Genomic DNA, 18,856 nt, shown 5'->3' with positions numbered 1-18,856 from the left:
ATTTCTTTTGTTGATTCATTTGGGTCGTATTTCTTTGCCCATTTTGTCTGTGTATTAGGTAGCACTGTCTGACTTTGAAATTTGTTGTCATATCTTTATGAGGAAGATGGGCTTGGTGGTACTGACCTCCAGGCTACCTGTTTTCCTTGCTCTAGTATGCTTCTTGAGGGTAGTATTTTCTATCCTGTTGTACATGAGTATTGAATGCAATTGGTCCTTTCATGGGTGTGGTTATCCTTTCAGGCTGACTGGCTCTAAGGGTCAACCTTGATCATGTGTATTAGACTCTGCGCAGTGTCTGTCCTGTTGGCATGTTTATTCTCCACAGTGTCTGGTGCCTGCTGGCCTCCTCCTTTGTAGAAGCTTTGTAGCTGCTTGTGTAGTGAGCTGAGTCTAGGGTTGGTACTGTCTGCCACCCACTACTGGTTGTGTTGGTTCTAGATTTTGTGTTAGCATCAGCTGTTGTTTGTAACCTGCCGGGGGCTGCCTGTCTGGGGCTACTGCTCTTGCTGTTTGCTGTTTGTATCTTTATTCTGTGCCTGGGTAGTGTGAGAGGGGCCAACCTGTGTATAAGGATCAGCTTCCTCCTGCTTAGAGATGACAGCAGCTCCATAAAAGCCCCAAGCTCTATAAAAATTTCCTCCACTTTTCAGCTGTCCCACCTCCTGTTGTAGCTGCCTGGTCTTCTCACAGAGTCTTCTGTAGAAAAACTGTAGTGTGGGCTCACCCATCCAACCCCTCTACAGATTACAAGCTTGGTGAGTTAGGACAGCTGAGGTTGGGAATACAATGTTAATGGGACCCCCTACCTCAGGGGTCTCTTGGTCAGGAGCTCAGTACTGGGAAACTGGCCCCTACTCCAGAGCCTAATCCATCAGCCACTGCTGGATACTCAAATTTCATTTCTCCCCAGCAAAGTGAGCAACAGGTTCAGATCAAGTGGGGCTGACAGTCTCCTCTGCAGAAGTTCTTACAGCTAGCTAGACCCTGGTCTCAGAAAGGAAAACTGAGAGAGTCCTCTCCTAGGGCTGACTGTATTTCCCCAGAAAGTGGCTTGACCAAACCCAACAATAGGCTCACAGGGACCCACACTTTAAATATCCGTGCTCCAAGCCTCTCTCTCTTCCTCCTGTGGAATCTAGCCCAGCAGGGCAGGATATCCAGCACCCAGGCCACTGACTGTGAAGCTTCACCCTATCCTATCCAATGCACATGAGCCATTGTGCAGATGCTGATCACAGAAACTGGAACTTGCCTCAGCTGGGCCAGGTGTGAAGAACCCTTCCTTAGGATACCCCACTAGCAAGGGTTGTTAGGTCCTGAACCGATGCTCTCTGCAGCTGGCTACTGGATATGCCAGCCCTGGGCCTCCCTGCAGGGAACCCAACACAGACCAGTGGGAAACACTGCCCATGACTGGCCCTCAGCACCTTTCTTGGAGCTACAAGCAATCTAGAGTTTGGATTGCCACTGCTGGGCACAGGTGCACATGGAAATACCAAGCCTCACACTTAGGCTGGCTTTTACCCACACTGGGCCTGGGGGAAGGTCTGCTTAAAAGGCCAAGTTTTCCTGAGTTTTGCCTCTTGCAGTCTTTGTCAGCTCACTGCTTGTTGGGCTTGGCCAAGGAAAAAAAACTTTGGCCGAGTCTAGAGCCTGTGGCAATTAAGATTAGGAAGGGTGGTGGGCGTTGCTCCACCCCTCAGTCCCTGGTGTCAGTCTATCCAGACTTTTTTCACAGACCTCAGTAGGTTGTAGCCCAGGAGTCCAGTGGTTGTGGGCTCTGAGACCCAGAGATGTAGTCTGCCCAGTCTGGATAGTTTCTACTGAGTCTCCCATGGGGCAGAAGCATCAGTCAGACTCTAGAGCATGCAGGGGAAGCTCCAGCCTCAACGCCAGAAAACTGAGTCACTGACGCACCTCCTGCTTGCTGGCTGACTTCTCAGATCGGCCAGGTCTCCTCTCCGTCGGGTTTGCAAGAGTAATTCCCAAGGGTGGGGTAGTTGCTTTCTCCCAGGCTGATGCTGCTCAGAGGGGACTGCTCCACCCAAGAAAGATGGCAACTGCGGTATTGGAGAATGACACAGCACAGGGGTTCTATAGCTGTCCTCTACTGTGTCTCTCACCCTTCCTCTCCCTGGACCCCCAACTTCACATTGCAACTCTGGTCCTCTCAGCCTTCCCCTGCTGGAGCTCTGGGTAAGTGGCTATGAACAAGATTTTCTGCACTGGCCCTTAAAGATGGAGCCTGAGTCTCTGAGAGCTCTGTCTCTTTCTCACAGACAGAAACCTTGGCTCTTTTCACTACCAACTGCTGGGTGCCTCTTCTAGGCTGGGCCACTGGGCCTGGGGTTTAGGTCCCTCCCCTCTCAGAGTAAACCTCCCCACAGTGAGAGTCCCTCTGGACCTTCTGCTGCCACTCGCTCCTGGGAGCAGGGCTGCCCTTTCCACATCTCCACCCTTCCTACCCGTCTTGGTGTGGCTTCTTCTGTGATCCTTGGCTATAGACTCCTCTTCGTTTAGTCCAAAGTTGGTTTTTCAAGATGATTGTTCTTAAATTAAGTTGTAATCCAATTTTGTCCTGGAGGCGGCAGTTGGAATGTCTGCCTACTTTATTGCCATCTTGGAATCTGGAAACGTCCCTGCTGGATTCCATCCCTTAGCTGCTACTCGATAGCAGAATAATTCAATGGAAGCATCACGGCTGGAGTCCCAATGGTGGATTATATGTGCCATTTCAGTGTAGCATCTCTTTCTGCATGACATTTTCAGAAGTCGACCCTTTATCGACCAAATGTGGCTTGCCCTGCCCACAAGGAGTATGGCATGTGCCAGGAGCCGTGTCCTGGGCCTATCTTATGTCACACAATGAAGGACACAGTACAGCGCAGCCCTAGGAGCCTTTGACCTTTGCCCAGCCTGCGAGGAGCCCCATTTTTACCATTTCTTAAAAAATAAATATGCCTGTCCTGGCCAGTTAGCTCCATTGGTTAAAGCATCATCCTGATATGCCAAGGTTGTGGGTTCAATCCCCAGTAAAGACACATACAAGAATCAACCAATGAGCCTGACCAGGAGGCCACTCAGTGGATGGAGCGTCGGACTGGGACACAGAGGACTCAGGTTCGAAATCCTGAGGTCACCAGCTTGAGCGTGCGCTCATCTGGCTTGAGCGGGGGCTCACCAGCTTCAGTGCAGGATCACTGGCTTGAGCAAGGGGGTCACTCACTCTGTTTTAGCCCTCCCCCCAGATCAAGGCACATATGAGAAAGCAATCAATGAACAAGGAGACTAAGGAGCTGCAATGAAGAATTGATGCTTCTCAACTCTCTCCCTTCCTGCTTGTCTGTTCCTATCTGTCCCTTTCTCTGTCTCTCTGTCTCTGTCACACACACACACACACAAATCAACCAATGAATGTATGAATAAGTGGAACAAGTCAATGTTTCTTTCTCCCTCTCTCCCTTCCTTTCTCTCTAAACATTAATCAATAAAATTTTTAAAATATCTATAAGTAAATATGACTGTAGTTATTTTAATCTTTTTTAAAAATTGATTCTTAAGAGAGAAGAAGGGAGAAAGACAAGAGATGGGGGCAGGGAGAAAGAGAAAAACATCAATTTGTTGTTCCATTTATTTATGCATTCATTGATTGATCCTTGCATGTGCTTTGACCGGGGATTGAACCGGCAACCTTGGCATGTTGCAACAACTCTCTACCCAGCTGAACTGCCCAGCCAGAGCCTATAGTTATTTCTTTTTTTCACTCAGTATTTTATTTGCATTTCCTCTATTTTTTGTCATGTTTGCTAGAAGTTTGTCTGTCCTTTTTAATCTTTTTTAAATACCTCACAGCTGCCCCATCCGTGTGAGCCAATGTAATGAAGTGATATGAAGACTGTGGAGTTAGACAGACCTGAGTTCAAATCCCTGCTATCCTACATATTGTGACCTTGGACACATTACTTTGCCCTTTGCATTTATGTCCTCATCTGTAAAATGGGAATTAAAATCCTCCTTACTGTGAGGGTCAAATTAGAAAATTTACCTAAAGCACCTGGAACAATGTGAGGCACGTTAAAAATGTTCAGTGCATGTTAGTCCCTGTCCTCGGGGCCTTTTTGCTGTGCTCTTTGCCTGAAATGCCTGCCTTGTAGGCACCTGCTAGCCCATGTGGCACCTGTGTGGAGATAAAAGGTGTCCTTTCTTCAGGCAGGCACAGTTCCCACTCACCCCTTCAGCCCAGTGCCCATGTGCAGTGCACAGCCTGCATACCCATCATACCCATGCTTGGCAGCCCTGCCCACTTCCCTGCTCCGATTCCCTCTCAGCTCATTTCTCACGGTGCCCCCGGCTGCCCATTTGTCAGGTTTCAGCTTCCTCACTGAAGCCTCTCTTGTTCTCCCTGGCTGAGTAATTCATCTCCCTCCATCCTCCTCTTCATGCACCCCCCTCCCAAATTTACATCACAAGTTATTTGTACATCTCTTAAGGCATTTATTTCATTTTACCTTATATCTTAGTTAATTTGTGCAAGTTTTGTCATTCCAACTGGATTAATCCCTTGAAATTGGGGATTATAGTTTGTCTTTAGATCCTCCCTCTTCCTGGGCAGCTCAGTAAATGTTACTTGCACGAATGATTGAGTATTAAATGTAGGAGCTAAGAAGAGCCTTAAATAATATTGCGTAAATGGTGTTTGGGGGCAGGGTCTTCAGAGGCAGAAGTAATGGTAAGACAACTGATGATGAAAATGGTGATGGTGTTCTCAGAAAGGAGACCTGGCCCTTCGGGTCTGCCTAGGGCCAGGCAGTAGTGCGTGGGTTCTTGACTTCATGGAGGAAATGTTTCACAACACAGGCCCAGGTAATTTTGAGAGTATATTTATTAAAGCTGGGAACAGTGAAACAGGGAAGGGCCTAGAATAGGAGCAACAGGAGAAACTAGGCAGGGCTGCTTTGGCTCTCTTGGGAAAGAAATGAGCCTACACTGGGAAGTTAGAGGAATGGGGCCCTTGGAGGGGTTAGTCTGGGATGAGTGGCCACTGCCCATTGCTTTCCTGGTTGTGTGTCTCATGAGGACCCTTAGAGTTTAGGAGATGCACACCTGTGGGGGAAGGAAATGGGGAAGGGAAAGGGTGTGCTCCTGGGAGGGAGAGCTTGCCCTTTGACCTTTGTTTTTTGAGGGTTTTTAAAGGCCTAGGTTTTGGGGGAGATCTTAGGAAAGGAATTCATTAGCTTGTTGCTGATGTGCCCTTTCAGGGTTGTGGTCTTTACTGATTGGTCAGCCCCCAGGACAGAGGATCATTGGTTATTGCAGCTGGTCCTAGGTTCACCTACCTGGTGTTGCTGCTTTTCTAAGCCTGAACCTAAAATACAACTGAAGCCTAGATGTTACCTCTAGGAAGGTGACCTTCTGTATCTGGCTGTAAATTGCTCAGCCAATTTGTTTAGCTCTCTGAGTTTCCCCATTCCACTTGCCAAGGAATTTTTTGACTTCTTATTATCCTGCATCAATGGCAGAGAGGGTACCACTTGATTGAGTTTACCATGTGCCAGGCACTGTGTTAAGTGTTTTCACAGCTTAATCTCTCTAAGCCCTCACGACAGCCCTTTGAGATAGGTGCAACTATTAGCTCCATCTTGCTGCCAAGGAAACTCGGGCTCTGATGAGTCCACAGTGAGTTGGTACTCATGCCTGGTCTGTCTGACTTCAGAGTTCGATGACCAGCAGATGCCCTCAACCACATAGCAGCTACTGTTTACTGAGGACTCCATTCCAGGCACTGTGCCTGATGCCTCACAGACATTATCTGTAATCCTAATGGCAAAACTACAGGGTATTTCCACTTTACAGATAAGGAGGCTTATCAAGATTAAGTGACTTGCCTAACACATAACCAAATCTCTCTGACCCAAAAGCATACCCTTTCTTCTGTGTCATGTGCACAGTGCTTGTGGCCAACAAGAAAATTATTGCACTGGAGCTGAGGTCAGGCAGGAGGTGAGGTGTGCTATATGGGAAAATGTAGAAAGCTAAGGTCAGAAGGGCAGATGTGCCTCAGGCTGCAGAAGGCTTTGACTTCTAAGCATGGGTTATCAGGACATTTTGCAATCAAGGGCAGTGACCTAGGCAGTGACCTTGATTTGAGGAAGCAGTGTGTTGGTCTGGACACCTGTAGGCTAAGCTCACTGGAGATCTGCCCAGATCAGCCCTTAGGGAAGCACAGGGCTTTTCCCTTAGCTTTGCCCTTAGGGAAGCTGTACAGAGATCATAGCACCTGCTGAGAAAGTGGTATTTAAGCAGATCTGCAGCTTGTGGAAATGAATCTATTCCATGTCTCTCAGTGATCACATCTTCCTGAGCCCGCTATTCTCCAAAGGGCACCATGACCAGCTGTCAGCCTCCTAGATCTTCCCCGATGCATCTCCTGAAGAGCTGGTAGGCATTGGTCAGGGACGGCCTATACCCTCAGGAATTTCCCAAAGCAGAGAGCCCATCTCCTGGGCTCAGGTGTGCTCAGACATGGATGAGGCTGTGGAGAACTCAGGAGAGGTACAGAAGGGGTCTTTGACTCTTGGCCACCAGTTACTCCAGATCTAGTTGGTCCTCTCTGTGGGCCAAGGTGTGTCTCTTTTGGTGTGTAATTACCATATGTCTCACCAGTGCCCTTCCCTATCCAGGTCATTGCTGTCGTCATGGACCTCTTTACCGATAGTGATATTTTCCAAGACATTGTAGATGCTGCCTCTAAGCGCCGGGTCCCAGTGTACATCATCTTGGATGAGGCAGGCGTGAAGTGTTTCCTGGAGATGTGTCAGGGCCTGGAGCTCACTGACTTCCGTATTCGGGTGAGTTGTACCACCGTGGGTGATGGGGAGACAGGAGTTAAGACAGAAACTGCCTCTGACCCTTTCTCTGCCTCTTCTCCAGCTCAGGGGCTCAGAGAAACATCAAGATCTTGACCCCTTCTGTTGAAATCAGAAGATCTCAACCTTGTCCTGTGAACTGATAACCCTAAATTATATGCCAAGCTTAAATTTTATCAAAAGCCTGCTGAGGTTAAGGAGACTGCTCTGGCCCAGTCCTGGGGTGTTCAGCCTGCAGTCCAAGGTCAAAGCTAGGGCTATGGTTTAATTCTGGGGAACGTTGGGAATAGGCAGGAACCACCTTGAGCTTATCCATACCCAAAGCAAAATTTGCTGACTTCCTCCTGTTATCTAAATGATGTTCTACCTATAAGGCCATAGGAAGCAAAGCTTAGTGCAGACAGGAGCCAGCAGGCAGTCCTGTGGACAAGAGACCTCCTCCTCTGCCTAAGCAAAAACATAGCTCAGACCTTGCAGGTCCCAACCTAAGTGACAGTGTCTTTCTTCTCTTCTCAATAGAACATCCGAGTCCGCTTTGTGACAGGCATTGGCTTCTATATGTCCATGGGGAAGATAAAGGGGACCCTGTCGTCAAAGTTCTTAATGGTAGATGGTGAAAAAGTAGCCATGGGATCTTACAGGTGAGTTGGGCCAGTCCTGGGGTGTTCAGCCTGCAGTCCAAGGTCAAAGCTAGGGCTATGGTTTAATTCTGGGGAACGTTGGGAATAGGCAGGAACCACCTTGAGCTTATCCATACCCAAAGCAAAATTTGCTGACTTCCTCCTGTTATCTAAATGATGTTCTACCTATAAGGCCATAGGAAGCAAAGCTTAGTGCAGACAGGAGGTCCTGGGAGGCCTTTATTTATTGTAATAAATGTTCATATTCAGGAAGATGCTGGACTAGAGTCTCCATGGTCATAGGTTAAAGAGGTATTGTCGGCCCTGGCCGGTTGGCTCAGCGGTAGAGCGTCGGCCTAGCGTGCGGAGGACCCGGGCTCGATTCCCGGCCAGGGCACACAGGAGAAGCGCCCATTTGCTTCTCCACCCCTCCGCCGCGCTTTCCTCTCTGTCTCTCTCTTCCCCTCCTGCAGCCAAGGCTCCATTGGAGCAAAGATGGCCCGGGCGCTGGGGATGGCTCTATGGCCTCTGCCTCAGGCGCTAGAGTGGCTCTGGTCGCAATATGGCGACGCCCAGGATGGGCAGAGCATCGCCCCCTGGTGGGCAGAGCATCGCCCCATGGTGGGCATGCCGGGTGGATCCCGGTCGGGCGCATGCGGGAGTCTGTCTGACTGTCTCTCCCCGTTTCCAGCTTCAGAAAAATGAAAAGAAAAAAAAAAAAAAAAAAAAAGTAAAGAGGTATTGTCTGATGCGATGGCAAAGAAGAGCCTTTTTTTCTCAAACTTTGTGGCTACTGGATTATTCCAGAAAGAAGGTCAACTCTTACTGGATATTAAGCACAGCCTGCTTTTCATGGTCCGCAGCAAATGGTTGCATTTTGATGCATTTTGAAGCTAGTTGTTAGGCGTGACAAGTAGGAAGCAGAATGGACCAGACCTGGGAAAGAATTGTGAGAGTGTGGTGTGGAAAAAATGTCTCCTGATTTTTTTTTTTTTTTTTTTTCCGAAGCTGGAAACAGGGAGAGACAGTCAGACAGACTCCACATGCACCCAACCGAGATCCACCCGGCACGCCCACCAGGGGGCAACGCTCTGCCCACCATGAGGCGATGCTCTGCCCCTCCGGGCGTCGCTCTGTCGCGACCAGAGCCACTCTAGCGCCTGGGGCAGAGGCCAAGGAGCCATCCCCAGCGCCCGGGCCATCTTTGCTCCAATGGAGCCTTGGCTGCGGGAGGGGAAGAGAGAGACAGAGAGGAAGGAGAGGGGGAGGGGTGGAGAAGCAGATGGGCGCTTCTCCTGTGTGCCCTGGCCGGGAATCAAACCCAGGACCCCTGCACGCCAGGCCGACGCTCTACCACTGAGCCAACCGGCCAGGGCCGTCTCCTGAATTTTGATTCAGAAGGAAGTTACCAGGAACATGAGAGTCTATCTGTGCAAGTGTCCGCCCTCCACATAAATTAAAATCTAGGTGCAGAAAAGAGACCTGGGTACCTGAAACAATTAATAAATGACATAAGTCCTCCTACATGGTTAAAGTATGGGGCTTTGCAGACACTACTCTAAAAATTCAGAGGAGAGCCATTAAGAAGTGGAATTATATTAACAATAGTAGCAGCTGCAGTGACTACTTATTAAATGTGGTATTGTGCCAGCCTACTGAGCTGAATATTTTATACACATTATTTCTCTCAAGCCTCACAACAACTCTGTGACTGTACGCTCTGTGAGCACCATTTCACAAGACACACCAGGTAGAAACCAGGCTTGACTTCTCATGTCCTTGCCTTGTACCCACTGCCCACTTTCTGCATTCGAGGCCAAGACCTGGAAAAATGAAGGATTGGGTTAGTTAAGGGGAAGCACCCCAGCATACTGGCTAGGGGTGCCTTCCACCAGCAGCAAGGCCACCAGACTCAGTCATAGATCAGGCTGGGGCTGGGACAGCAGGATGTTGAGATGGGCTTACCCAGGGACTGCTCGCAGGGCGAGACCACTAGCCTGAGCACATAAGTCTTGCTTTTTTGTCTCCATATTCCCAGGTTCACCTGGAGTTCCTCCTATATGGACAGAAACCTTCTCCTCCTCCTGACGGGGCAGAACGTGGAGCCCTTTGATGTGGAGTTTCGGGAACTGTACGCCATCTCCGAGGAGGTGAACTTGTACCAGCACCTGGGCCTGGCAGGAGGTGCAGGCAGGCTTGGCCTTAACTACTCCTCTACTGTGGCTCGCAAGCTTATCAACCCCAAGTACGCCCTGGTGGCCGGCAGCCGCCATCCCCCAGGGGAGATGATGCGCTGGGCTACCCGGCAGCAGTGGGAGGCTGGTGGCAACCCAGAGGGGCAGGAGGAGGGCAGCAGAGATGGCGAGTCAGCCCGGCGCCTGGAGAACTTCCTGAATGACCTGGTCACACTGGAGCAAGTGCTGCCTCCTGTGGAGCCCATACCCTTGCGAGAGCTGAGTCGGAAGGATGGTAGGGTGGTCTCTCACCTGCACGTGGACCTAAAACCCCGAGAGGCACTTGCCCAAAATGGCAAGGGAGAAGCTGCCAAAGGGGAGGCCACCCTGCCCAAGGAGGGCAAGCGCTTTAGCTACTACAGGTTGTTCAGCCGCCGGTCCAAGAGGCCTGCAGCACCCAACGGCATGGCCAGCTCCCACTCCACCGAGACCTTTGCTGAAGCAGAGTTTATAATGGGGAAGAAGCCCAGCAATGGCTCCAGTGCCAATGCCTCAGGTGAGCCCTCCCACTCAGGCCCAGGGCTCCCTGGGTCCTCTGGTCCTTATCAGACAGCATTGCCTCATAGACCTGCAGAAAGGCAGCTTACTGTTATGTAGAGAGCTGAGGTCTGGTTCAGACAGTCCTCATTTCCCATTCTGCTCTGGGTCTCATCTCCCTTGTGGCCTTGGGCCAACCGCTGCAGGGCTGAGTTTCTGTTCCCTCTTCTCTAAGAGAGGAGGATGATGCTTGCTTTGTCCAGTTGTTCTGAGGATATAATAAGGTGCTCAGAACAGTACTGGGCATGGGGTAGTCTGAAAGCTCTTATTACTACTACTAGAGGCTTAGAAAGTTTCTCCTTTGTAAATGAAGTCACAGAGGCACAGTGCTGCTGAGTGGCAGGGCTAAGGCTTGACCCTGCCTCTGGGTCTAGGGCAGGGGTCTCAAATTCGCGGCCGCGGGCTGCATGCGGCCCGCCGAACAATTTTGTGCGGCCCGCAGACTAATCCACGAAGTTCAAAATATTTTGGATAAAATTAAGTAAGCCTAGGGGCCTACTTGTATTTTTCATTTCTCTAGCATCCTAGCTAGATATTAGCTTAGTTAACAGCAGTTGTGATGCGAACTACAGTTTCTGGTCGTTTTGTGACACTGAGTAAACTGCATGTACGATTGTGCTTGTTGTACTGATTTTTTTTTGTTTTCAACTGCAGTGAGAAAAGTGTTGCATAACAGTTGCCTTTTGTAGACCTAGTGCGGCCCGCCGAATGGCTGTGATCTTGCTCTGCGGCCCACATGCTGAGTTGAGTTTGAGACCCCTGGTCTAGGGCTTGCTCTAGCAAAGCTTGTTCCTTGTCATCAGGATCTAATCTGGTCAAACACATACCACCCTCACCTGTGCTCCACCAACGCCCTAACCCACTTCCCTCATTTCTGTTGTAAATAGTTTTACTTGGTTCCTCCCTGTGTTTATTTGATAAAGTATGTTTGCTATACTGCTTACCTCCGGGAGAGATTGTTCCTGATGGTGTTCTTTCTGGCTGTCTCTCTGGGATCCTCTGAGGTCCTGGCCTTTATTTCTTTCTCTGGAGCAGTTTTCATTGTGGCCTTTCCAGAGACTGGTGGTGACAGCCAGGACTACTGCTGGTACCTTTTTTTATGTCAACATCTCAAAGTTGAAAAGGTTTCTATGTTGAAATTTCTCCGTTTGTGGCTCTGGGGCCTTGCAGCGGTGAGACTAGGCTCAGGTAGTGACAGTGGGGTCTTCCTGTCACCTGAGGTCTTGCCCTGGATAGTCTGAACATTTCCAGGGCTCCTGCATTGCCCACAGCTCCAGCTTTGACCTGATGGTGAGTAGCTTGAGTGTAAGGATCTTAACCATCTTCCCCTCTCCACTCATTCCATAGCCTTGCTACAGAGCCTCACATACTCTGCTTCTTAAAATTAGAAGAGGCCTGGGAATCTCGTTGAACTTGGGCACAGTAGAAGCACCAGTCCTATGCCAGTGTTTGGCCAGGAAGCATTTATTGGGTGCCTCCATGTGCTAGGTCCTTCACTAAGTGCTCTCTCTGTTACTTGGCCCTCAAAACCACCTCGGTTGTGGGAGGTTGAAGCTTGGAGAGGTGAATTTAGTGGTCCCAGGCACAGTAAGTAGCACTGGGGCCAGGACTCGCTACCAGTCCAGTGCCCATATCTTGTGTGTGTTTGGTGTGTGTGTGTGTGGGGGGGGGGGTGACTGGCCCAGTCCCATTTCCCCTGGGCTCCCTGGCTCCCCTAATACCAGTTACTGCTGCTGCTGCTGCTGCTTTGCACCTTTTGTTTGGAGACAGGGTTGCCATGGTGAACACCTGGCAGGGAAGGGAGCAGGAGGGGCTAGCCCAACTACTAAAGGGGCCACTTCCCAAGTCCTGACAGAGGTGAAGTGGAAGCTTTCTCTTCCTTCAGGCCCTCACCCTGAGATGCTGTTTCCATAGAAACGAAAGGCCTATTGTCTTGTCCCTTCTTGCTGCCTTTTGTGAGTCTCTCAGCGTGAGGTTCTCTGCTTGGATAACTTGGACAGTCTCTGCTCAGTTGTACCACTCACATGGTGCCCAGCAGCCACCCAAGCTGACCCAGACTGTGCCCGGGGGAACCTCCTTTTCCGAGGACCTGATACCCAGAGAGAGAGCAAAACCCAAAGAAAGTGAGAGAGGGGAAGAGAGGACAGCAAACTCGAGTCACATAAAATCGGAAGATCCCTGGGGTACCCAGCAAGATGGCCCTATTTCTCTTCATTTTTTCCCCCTCTCTATAAGGGGGAAACACAAGAGTGGCCTTGACCAGCACAGCCTCTTCCCACCTAGGTGGGAATCCAGTACCTGAGGGCCTGAAATTCAAGTCCCCGCTGAGACCTTTTCTCTTCCTGCTTACTTTCTTTCCTCAAAGGCAGGGCAAAAAACCCGGACTCCTCTTCTTGATTGAACTGTCCCAGTGCTTCCTCTTGGTCACTAGGAAGCTAGGTCACTAGGCTGCTGTGTGCTAGAGGATCGGCCTCCTGACAGCATAGTCCCCCTCCCTCCAAGATTGGCACTACTAATCCAGGTACACTTGGGATTGTCAGCGGAGGGAAATCGCTTTGCTGTTACCTTAGGGCCCCCATCCAGGGAAAGGCTCCCTGTCCTGCAGTGAACATTCAGACCATCATTAGAACAACCATAACAGATCTCAGCTCCTGAAACATTGCTCCCCTCACCCTCTAGACACATCCTTCCACCTCCTGAGGCCATTTCCTGGTCAAGAAGAGAGGGGGTTGAGCCAGGGAAGGAGTCCAAGTTCCCTTTGAGCTCTGATTCTGTCTCTTTTCTGGCTCTGCTGCCCGGTTGGCAAGGGAGAGCCTGGACTGATGGCAGGGTGGAAGAAAGAGAGAGAAATAGAAAAGCTAAGCACTCACAGCCTGTAAAATTTCTTGATAAGAAGTATATAGTTGTCAAACATGAGAATTTTGCAACCCCAAGTGTGGTCCTTGGAAGAACCTGCAGAAATCCCTTCCTTTAGGTCTGGGATTCAGGTGGCGTATAGGGGGAGGGGGACACTACCTGGTTGTTTGAAGGCTCATATCCCCCTCTACTGGCAGAAGCTGAATCCCTTTTCCTTCTGGCTTTTCTCTTGGCTAAACCCTTGCTGAGTGACCCTCTAGAGCTCCAGACACATCCGCTGGTGCAGAGCTCCCAACCTCAGAGAACAGTGGTCACTGGAGAGCTTTGTTAAAATGCAGTGAGGGGTCTGTACCACTGGGCTGGACTCAGGGATCTGCATTTTAAAGAAGTGCCCTGGGTGTTTCCCATGTAGGGGTCCCCAGAGCAGCAGATTACTGTGACACAAGGACAAGGCTCTACCCTCAGGGCTGCCAGGCTAGGAAAGGAGGTTCCAAGTGATATTCCGAATCACCAACTAGGTCTCTCAGGGAAATCACTGAGAAATGGCCAACCCTCTTGAACATGGTTAAGAGAAGGAAGAAAGGAACAGACTTCCACTGAGCATGTGCTGGGTGGACATGGTGCTAAGTGCTTTCACACAGAAATCACAACCACTCTGCCTGATGACATCATTGCACAGACAAGAGATGAGCCCCTGCATCCATGGTCACACACACAATGAGAAAAGGTGACCATGGTCTCTTACCTCCCAAGGCCTTACATGAAGCATTAAGTCTTTTCTCTGGAAGATTAGAATTGACACCATTTCCCTACATCTTTAAAGAATGGAAGGGCCAGAGGCTTGAATGGGTGATTGACTCTCCCCCTGGTATCTCACAGCAGAGGAAGAAGAAAGTGGTCCTTTACGCTCTAGAGTACCTCTGGGTCACTACCTTCCAAGGTTCTCTGGGCCCACACTTTTCTTCCCTGGGTTCTCTGAGGTGACTTCTAGTGGCACTTGCCTTTCCAGAACTCTCCTGGGTTCTCCTGATTCATGCATGGCTGGCAGTGTGGCCTGGCTTCTAGTGATGTGGCTGCTAGGCTCCTGGATTTGGGTACTTCAGATTTGCCTCTGTATCCCTGGGCACTGGAGGTCTCAGATCTCTCTCCTCTCTGGGATGGAAGGTTGGGAATGTACTTTTGAGGTTCAGAGCTCCATAGGGACCTGTGGGCTTCCAGTTCCTGGGTAAATCTACTCAAGAGCTATTTTGTCAAGGCAGAGATACAAAATTCAGGGTCATTCCTGAGGAGCGTGAGTGCTGACCCCATCTGGTGTTTGGAGGCTGCAGTCTCGTGCTATAAACTTGAGCATTGTTACCAGCTACAGTCCAGTCACATAGCACAGATAAAGGGAACTGAATGAGCCTTCGTCAAGGAACTGATTTCAGGCGGCTCTAAAGCAGAGGCAAACATTCTAATTCTCATTGGCAGATTTCACAATCCTCCTGCCATTCTGGTTTCTCTTGGGCCTAGCCAGGGCTTATATCACCATCTAGGTGAATGAGGACACAGATGTCACCATCTTTTGATGCCAAGATTACTGTTAATATTATTAGTATTTGTTTAAACCCTTGAGTAGCTTGCCACTGCCCAATCATTTAATTCAGCAAATGTCTTATCTCTGCAAAGTCTGCTCTCTGCCAGACACTGTGCTAAGTTCCTTGCATAGCAGTGAACAGAACGCGCAAAGTCCCTGCCCTGATGGAGTGAATACCATACTGCAGAGAGAGGGTGGGAGGGCAATGACCTTTCTATAAAGGGTAATGGGAAAGGCTTCTGACAAAGGGACACTTGAGCAGAGACTTGCAGGGAGGGAAGGGAGAGAGCCAGATGGACATTTAGGGGAAGAATCCTCCAAAGAAAAGGGAATGTGAAGTCCTGAAACCTGAAGGAAGGTAGAGCCCCTCATCCTAGTACAGCCATTCATATCAGTGTTCTGCCTACCTCTCTCCCTACCCCAGGCCTCCTACTACTACCACCTCAGTCTCACTCCAGTGTGACCTTCCTTTAAGGTTTGACTTTCTCTCATAAGCCTCTTCCAGGTAGTCATGCCACAGATACTTTGTAAAAAAGAAAAGAAAAGAAAGTTTGGGCTGGTCATGGATTCTGCCCTATTAATCTGAGCAGGTCTGACTCTCCTCACAGTCTTGCCAAACACCTGCATGTGGTGGGTCCCCTATCCCTGTGCATGAAGAAACAATGGAACACAAAGAATTTTCCCTCAAAGTGTTTCTCTGTCAGAGACATGAAAATGAGTTCTGAGTACAGAGGGTCTCCCCAGACTTTCGTCCAGCTCCTCCATTGAATGTGGGAATGGGCATTCCTGCTTTCTCCTAGAGGCGCTGGGGCCCTGTACAGGCTTAGGAAGCAGGCTCTGCCTGTCTCTCTCCTGATCTGGAGCTCTTGTCACTTAACCGCCTCCAAAATGCTGCTGCCTCTGGGGAGGAAGTTGGCATCTGCTCAGTAGGCCAAGCAAATAAAATGAGCCACTGTGTAGAGGAAGAGGAGACAGACATGTCCATTGCAGCCATGAGGAGACTGTGGGATGGCAGAATGTAATCACTTCACAGCTGCACCAGAGGCAGCCTCAGCACTGCCATGAGAGATGACTGAGCTTCTTGACCCTTGGAACCCTCGGGAGGGAGCAGGCATGATTATCGGCTCCCCTCCCACCTCCTCTAAGCTCTAAATGCTATTAGCACAGTCTCCAAGGAGACGGAGTAAGTCCCAAAGAATGGTTAATGGAGCAGGGCAGGGGGTGGGACCCCACTTGGGCCTGTCCTGTGTCTTTCTTGCTAATGGCCCAGGAGAAGAGGCAGCTGCCACCTTAATTAAATTCACAGCTAAAGTGATATAGGAAGGTAGTATGAGCATTAGGGAGACGACCTGACCCTTGCAGTGTAGAAAGGAACTGGCAAAAATAGCTCAGCAGCTCCCACCTGGGAGATAAGCAGCCAGCGTGCCAGAGGACATGGGTCCAATGGCCAACACCTTGCAGGCAGGCCAGGAGGTGTCAGCGTCTGCCTCGCAGCTCCCCATGGTCTGAGAGCAGGAATCCATCCAAACAAGCCCCTGACCTCAGATAGGGATTCTAAAGGAAGTGGAAATGTATGAAAGGGTCCTGGAAAGGGGAGAACTATGCTTCGCTGGCCTGGAGGAGCACAGCTTTCTTTCCCCCCTCCTTCTAATGAAACGTATTCCCTCCATCCTGCACATTAAAACCACCTCCCTAGGTATATGGTCCCTGTCACAGTGCCTGGCTCTTGGTCAGCCTACTGACCTTACTGAGGCATAAGCTTTTCCTCTTCCAACCTAGGCAGACTGCATGGAGGGAGCTATAACTTGATTTGAAAAATCAGGTTCTGGCACTAACTGGTTCTGGGAGCTGCTGGCCCCATTGCCCTCAGTTATAAAGAAAGGACTGATAATACCTTCTCAGAGCATGGCCGCCCATGAGGATCACCTGAGACAATGACAACTATGGTTATGCTTTGTAGGCTGTGAGGCTGCATGCAGTATTAACTACAGGTGAACTGTTTCTTGACAAGACTTTTAAGTCATTGATTGTAGTTGTTGTTTTGGGGTTTGCATCCTTCCCCTATCCTACTAAGGTCAGGAAAAGGCAGATCCCTTGATCTCCCAACCAGTGGCAGTCTGGCTGAGGCTGCCAGCACGGGGACAATCTTCCATCTTGCTTTCCTGAAGAGCCTACCAACTTGTTTCCAGATCAGCAGCTTGGGACAGAGGCAGTGACCCTAACCCCAAATCTCAGGTGGGGGTAGTACACAGGAGAGGGGCTGGAGACAAGTCTACTGAGTACTTCGCTTACCTCTTTCCCTATGTCCCTTGTCTCCACAGGTAAAACAAGTCCCAGTCCTTCCAAGACCAGCAATTGCGTGATTTCCTGAGCCACGGGCCAGCAGTGGGCAGGACCTGTGGATGCCCTGCTGTCCTGTCCTATGAAGAACACAGGTCAAACCCTGTACCAGTTTGCACATTGGACCCCTACTGTCCTGCCCAGCTGCCTCCATCCTGGTCTCAGGGACTCTGAATCCTGGATATGAGGATCTGCCACATCTCAGGGCAGTCACACGCCTCCACAAGACTGTCAGTGGCTGGGCAGGGGTCATGCCTCCTTGTTTACATGAACTGGAAGCTTGACTAGTGTCTGCTCTCCTTTATGCCCAAGCTCCTCCCTCCAGTAGGTCAGCCTCATCCTGCAGGGCCCCAGCTGGAGTGGGCCCATATCTTTATAACTTAACATGATAGGGTCACCAGAGCAGCCCCAGCTCCCTGACTTCTCCTTCTCTGGGCTTCCTGGTGCTTCTGGTCTCCCCAACAGGTTTGGTGGAATAAGAGGGAAGAAGATGGGGCTCTGAGCCAGGAACCCAGTCTTGCTCTAGCCTCTGAACTGAAGGTAGAAGATGCTAGGTCAGCCGGGACACTGGCTACTGTGGCCTTCCAGACAGTCCCTGAAGGGTCCTGCACTAGACTCTGAATGGAATGAGGGCAGGACTTCCCACTGGGAGGCAGTGGCCGAATTTGACACTGCCATTTTGAAAGCCTTGGTACTGAGATCTCCTTTCCATCACCTCACTCTGCCCCATCGTGGAGTTCTCTGGCCCCATGTGGTTCAGGATTTCTTGGCAATTTTCTGCTGCAAGCCATTATGGGGTTCTTCTAGTGCCTTTACTTGGGCCACGCCACTCCCTTCCCTTAATATGCCTTGATTTACAGCCCAAGGCACAAAGAGAGCTTGGCCTACAGGTAGATTTGTGTGGTATGGGAGGCTGGGACCACTTTTGCCCTTTCTCCCAGCCCTGAGATAGTCCTTAGTGCCCTTCGCCAGCCAGGACTTAGGTCCCTTCAATAGTTACATTTGAGCCAAAGAACAGCCTTAGTCCCCTGCCAAAAGACAAGCTGTTTTTAGTATCCCCAGCCTCTCCAAAGGGCCTAGTGGCCACGATGCCAGACCAGGAGATCTGCCTAAAATCACACACTGTGCCCACCCCACTTGTGTGACTAGGGGAGTCTAAGGAGAGAGTTTGTGAATGCACACTAGAGAAACTGCCAAACTGCAGGCTCTGCAAACAGGGCCCCTTGGGTTATGGTAAACTCATAAACCCATGAATACAGCAGGCCTCCCAGCCTCTCACTCTCCCACTTCTGAACCAAACTCTTGTCCTCTGTCTTTCCTTCAGCAAAACCCTGGACACTGGCAGCACCTGGTGGGGAGGTGGTGGTGGGGAGGGCCCAGATGTCTGTGGAAGACTGGTGTGGCAGGACAGCAAGGGGAGCCTGGCTATACTGAGGTAAACCAGATGTCCTTTAAGAAGCAGGAAGTGGGACAGCACAGTGCAGTCATTGAAAAAATCTGTAGGTGGGGAGTGGAGGTGCAGAGGAGGAACCAGGGCTCCTCTGTTCATCCTGAGATTAGACCCTGAGCCATCTCCCTGAGCTTTTGTGAGGATTAAACACTTTCTGGGAAGTGCTTCCTTTATGCACCAGGGCCTGGCAATGTGGCACATGCTTGTTCTGGAAGGGAAGGGAGGGAGAGATGGAAAACTTGGGGATGCAGCGGTTCTACACCTCAGCTCAAAGCAGTCACCTTGACAATGTGGGACACAAGGTGGGTAAACTGCAATAGGGGAAAGGGACCACCATCGGCAAGGAGAGTAGACAACTCTGGGGACATAGGAGG

The 18,856-nt window shown here is 50.2% G+C and overlaps 1 protein-coding gene across 1 annotated transcript in view; it reads left to right on the top strand.

Moving 5' to 3' along the window:
• FAM83F (family with sequence similarity 83 member F) overlaps positions 1-18,349 on the top strand; it is a 43,611-nt gene extending 25,262 nt beyond the window's left edge. The window contains exons 2-5 of the mRNA XM_066257413.1: positions 6,684-6,851; positions 7,389-7,510; positions 9,528-10,219; positions 17,014-18,349. Of these exons, the coding sequence (XP_066113510.1) occupies positions 6,684-6,851; positions 7,389-7,510; positions 9,528-10,219; positions 17,014-17,063 (1,032 nt within the window). The 3' untranslated portion in view covers positions 17,064-18,349. The remainder of the gene's footprint in view (positions 1-6,683; positions 6,852-7,388; positions 7,511-9,527; positions 10,220-17,013) is intronic.
• The last annotated feature ends 507 nt before the right edge of the window (positions 18,350-18,856 follow it).

The sequence above is a fragment of the Saccopteryx bilineata genome, chromosome 1 (assembly GCF_036850765.1).
Source record: "Saccopteryx bilineata isolate mSacBil1 chromosome 1, mSacBil1_pri_phased_curated, whole genome shotgun sequence".
In the NCBI taxonomy this organism is placed as follows: domain Eukaryota; kingdom Metazoa; phylum Chordata; class Mammalia; order Chiroptera; family Emballonuridae; genus Saccopteryx; species Saccopteryx bilineata.
This window is presented reverse-complemented; position numbering and strand designations above follow the sequence as displayed.